This window comes from Oryzias melastigma, linkage group LG23 (genome assembly GCF_002922805.2).
Source record: "Oryzias melastigma strain HK-1 linkage group LG23, ASM292280v2, whole genome shotgun sequence".
Taxonomy (NCBI): Eukaryota; Metazoa; Chordata; class Actinopteri; order Beloniformes; family Adrianichthyidae; genus Oryzias; species Oryzias melastigma.
The window spans coordinates 171,484-173,737 of record NC_050534.1 but is presented as its reverse complement, the minus strand read 5'-3'; the positions used below and the strand labels follow the sequence as shown (position 1 = coordinate 173,737).

General features: G+C 37.8%; 1 protein-coding gene across 1 annotated transcript in view; it reads right to left on the bottom strand.

Annotated features, from left to right (window-relative positions):
• The window catches only part of gas2l3 (growth arrest-specific 2 like 3), a 24,704-nt gene extending 22,726 nt beyond the window's left edge, over window positions 1-1,978 (bottom strand). Inside the window, exon 1 of the mRNA XM_024294700.2 lies at window positions 1,855-1,978. Within this exon, the coding sequence (XP_024150468.1) occupies window positions 1,855-1,914 (60 nt within the window). The 5' untranslated portion in view covers window positions 1,915-1,978. The remainder of the gene's footprint in view (window positions 1-1,854) is intronic.
• Window positions 1,979-2,254: the final 276 nt, after the last annotated feature.

The window sequence follows — 2,254 nt, the reverse complement described above, 5'->3', positions numbered from 1 at the left end:
ATAAACGATCATGATTCACCCTTATGGAGGAGAAATGACTAAAAATAGATCCTTAAGTGGAAAATAAATGACACGATTTTTATCAGTTCTCAGATTCAGTGAGCTTTAAAAAAATAAAAAATAAAAATAAAAAAATAAAAATCACTGAAGATGCTGTAAAATGGTGAAGTTCCCATGATGCACCACTCAGGATCTCAGTCAGCGTCCTTTAAACATCCGTGGTGGTGAAGAAACATCAATCCAAAAAAATGTTTTACTGATAAATGTTCAACTTTCAATGCAAAACTCATGCGGTTAAGAAGCAAAACTCTGATTTCCGAAAAAAAGACTTCAATATATGAAAATAAAATCCAACAAAATCAACTTTCTGAAGACAAAAGCAAACAGACTTGAGGTCTTCTATTGGTCAACATAACTCAACAACTCTAAAAGCAGGAAATTGAGGACAGAGCAGCGACAATAAACCAGCGGATTAGTGATTATTGGTGACGTAATCCAATGAAAGTGATCAAGTAATCATAACTTTCCGTTTGGAGGGCCAAATGCAGGGGTAGCAAGAAGATCAAAGGAATGCTGGGATATCAACGTAGAGTCCCGCCCACAACTCGGAGGTGAATTTCTAACTATGTTTTCAGAATGCCACAGGTCTTTAGATTATGGCTGAAAATCTTAGTTTTCATCATTTTTAAAAGACCACTGGGAACATTTTAAATTGACTTTAAAGTTCATCAACAAGAACATCAGTAACATGTGAGAAGAGCAAAGAATTGAAACTTAAAAACAATCTGAGGAGCCACAGGCCTGACTGGAGAATTATTCCATCCAACAAAGATTATTCCACAAATATTCACATGTTTTTAATGACACATGATATAAAAAAAACAAATGTCTGCCCAATGAAGAGCTAAAACAGCCTGTAAAACTGAAATCTGAAGCAAAATAAATTGATTAATTACAGAGAAAACAGACATTTTTACACTTTGATAAATTAAAACCTTTTGTTCAATGAAGGAGCCGCAACTTTTTCTAGTCGACTACTAAAATAACCGTTTGCGGCAGCACTACTTAGAAGTTCCGTTTTGAGCAGCATTTTCTTTAATAATGTCCTTCATTGTCAGAAATTGCAACAAGAACAAGTTCTAAACGACAAAAACACAATTTTCAGTGGTAGTTGGTCTTTAATTTCTGCAGAAATGTTCCAAACGTGATCAGTAAACTTCCTTAGACTCACTCAGAGAAATTCATTCATGCAGTGAAAACATTCAGGAATCTAAAGTTAAAGTTTTGCTGTGCTGGACAAAAGTTTAAAACAAACACAACTGAGCTCAATAATTACCACAAGTTAAATAACACTATTCTGAATGTTTGAAGGACTTCAGTTTCCTCATATTCCCACACTCGCTTCTCCTACTTCCATACTTCCCAGGAAGCACCTGGGCTTTCCTCCAGCAGGATGGAGGGATAGAAGAAATCATTTAAGGGTTATTGTTCTGGAGAACCTCCAGAGTAGACCAAACACACCATCACCTCCACCCTCAGCATCAGTTCTGCTGATCGGCCCCACACCTGTCAATCACGGAGTTCAGTCAGAGCCCCTCCCTCAAAGAACCTGATTCACCTGATTAAACTAGATTTTCTTTAACCGAATGAAGGTAATCTGACCATTTGTGACTTCATTTGTTCTCCACGTGCTTTATCCACTCAAAACAATCTGAACTTTCACTGCTTCGTTCGGAAAGAAACGAGCACGAGGCTCCCGCGAGGACTTCAAAGACACGCCGCCTTTGATGAAACCGCCTGAAACTGAAGAACTACTTCCTGTTTCTGGTCCGACCGTGAAGGATTTGAACTCACCAGCGGCTCTGAGGGTCTCCCGCTTTCAGCGCTGAAGTTCTGCGGCAGGAATTCTCTCATGCTCTCCGCTGCTGCAGCTGTTTATGAGCAGCGCGGTTCGAACCAGCCTATCAGAGCGCGCGGCTGGCAGGGGGCGGGGCCTCCTCTCACCTGAGTGTCTTATTTCAGCTTTGATGAAAAGCTCATTCAACCCAGGACAATTTAGGAAATAAAAGACGCCTGGGAAGAGTCACGATCCAACAAACAGAAATTTGACTTTATGCATTTATTATTTGACTTTTCTTTTTAATCTCTGACTGTTCTATAGAAAATCTACATTATATTATATTATATTATATTATATTATATTATATTATATTATATTATATTATATTATATTATATTATATTATATTATATTA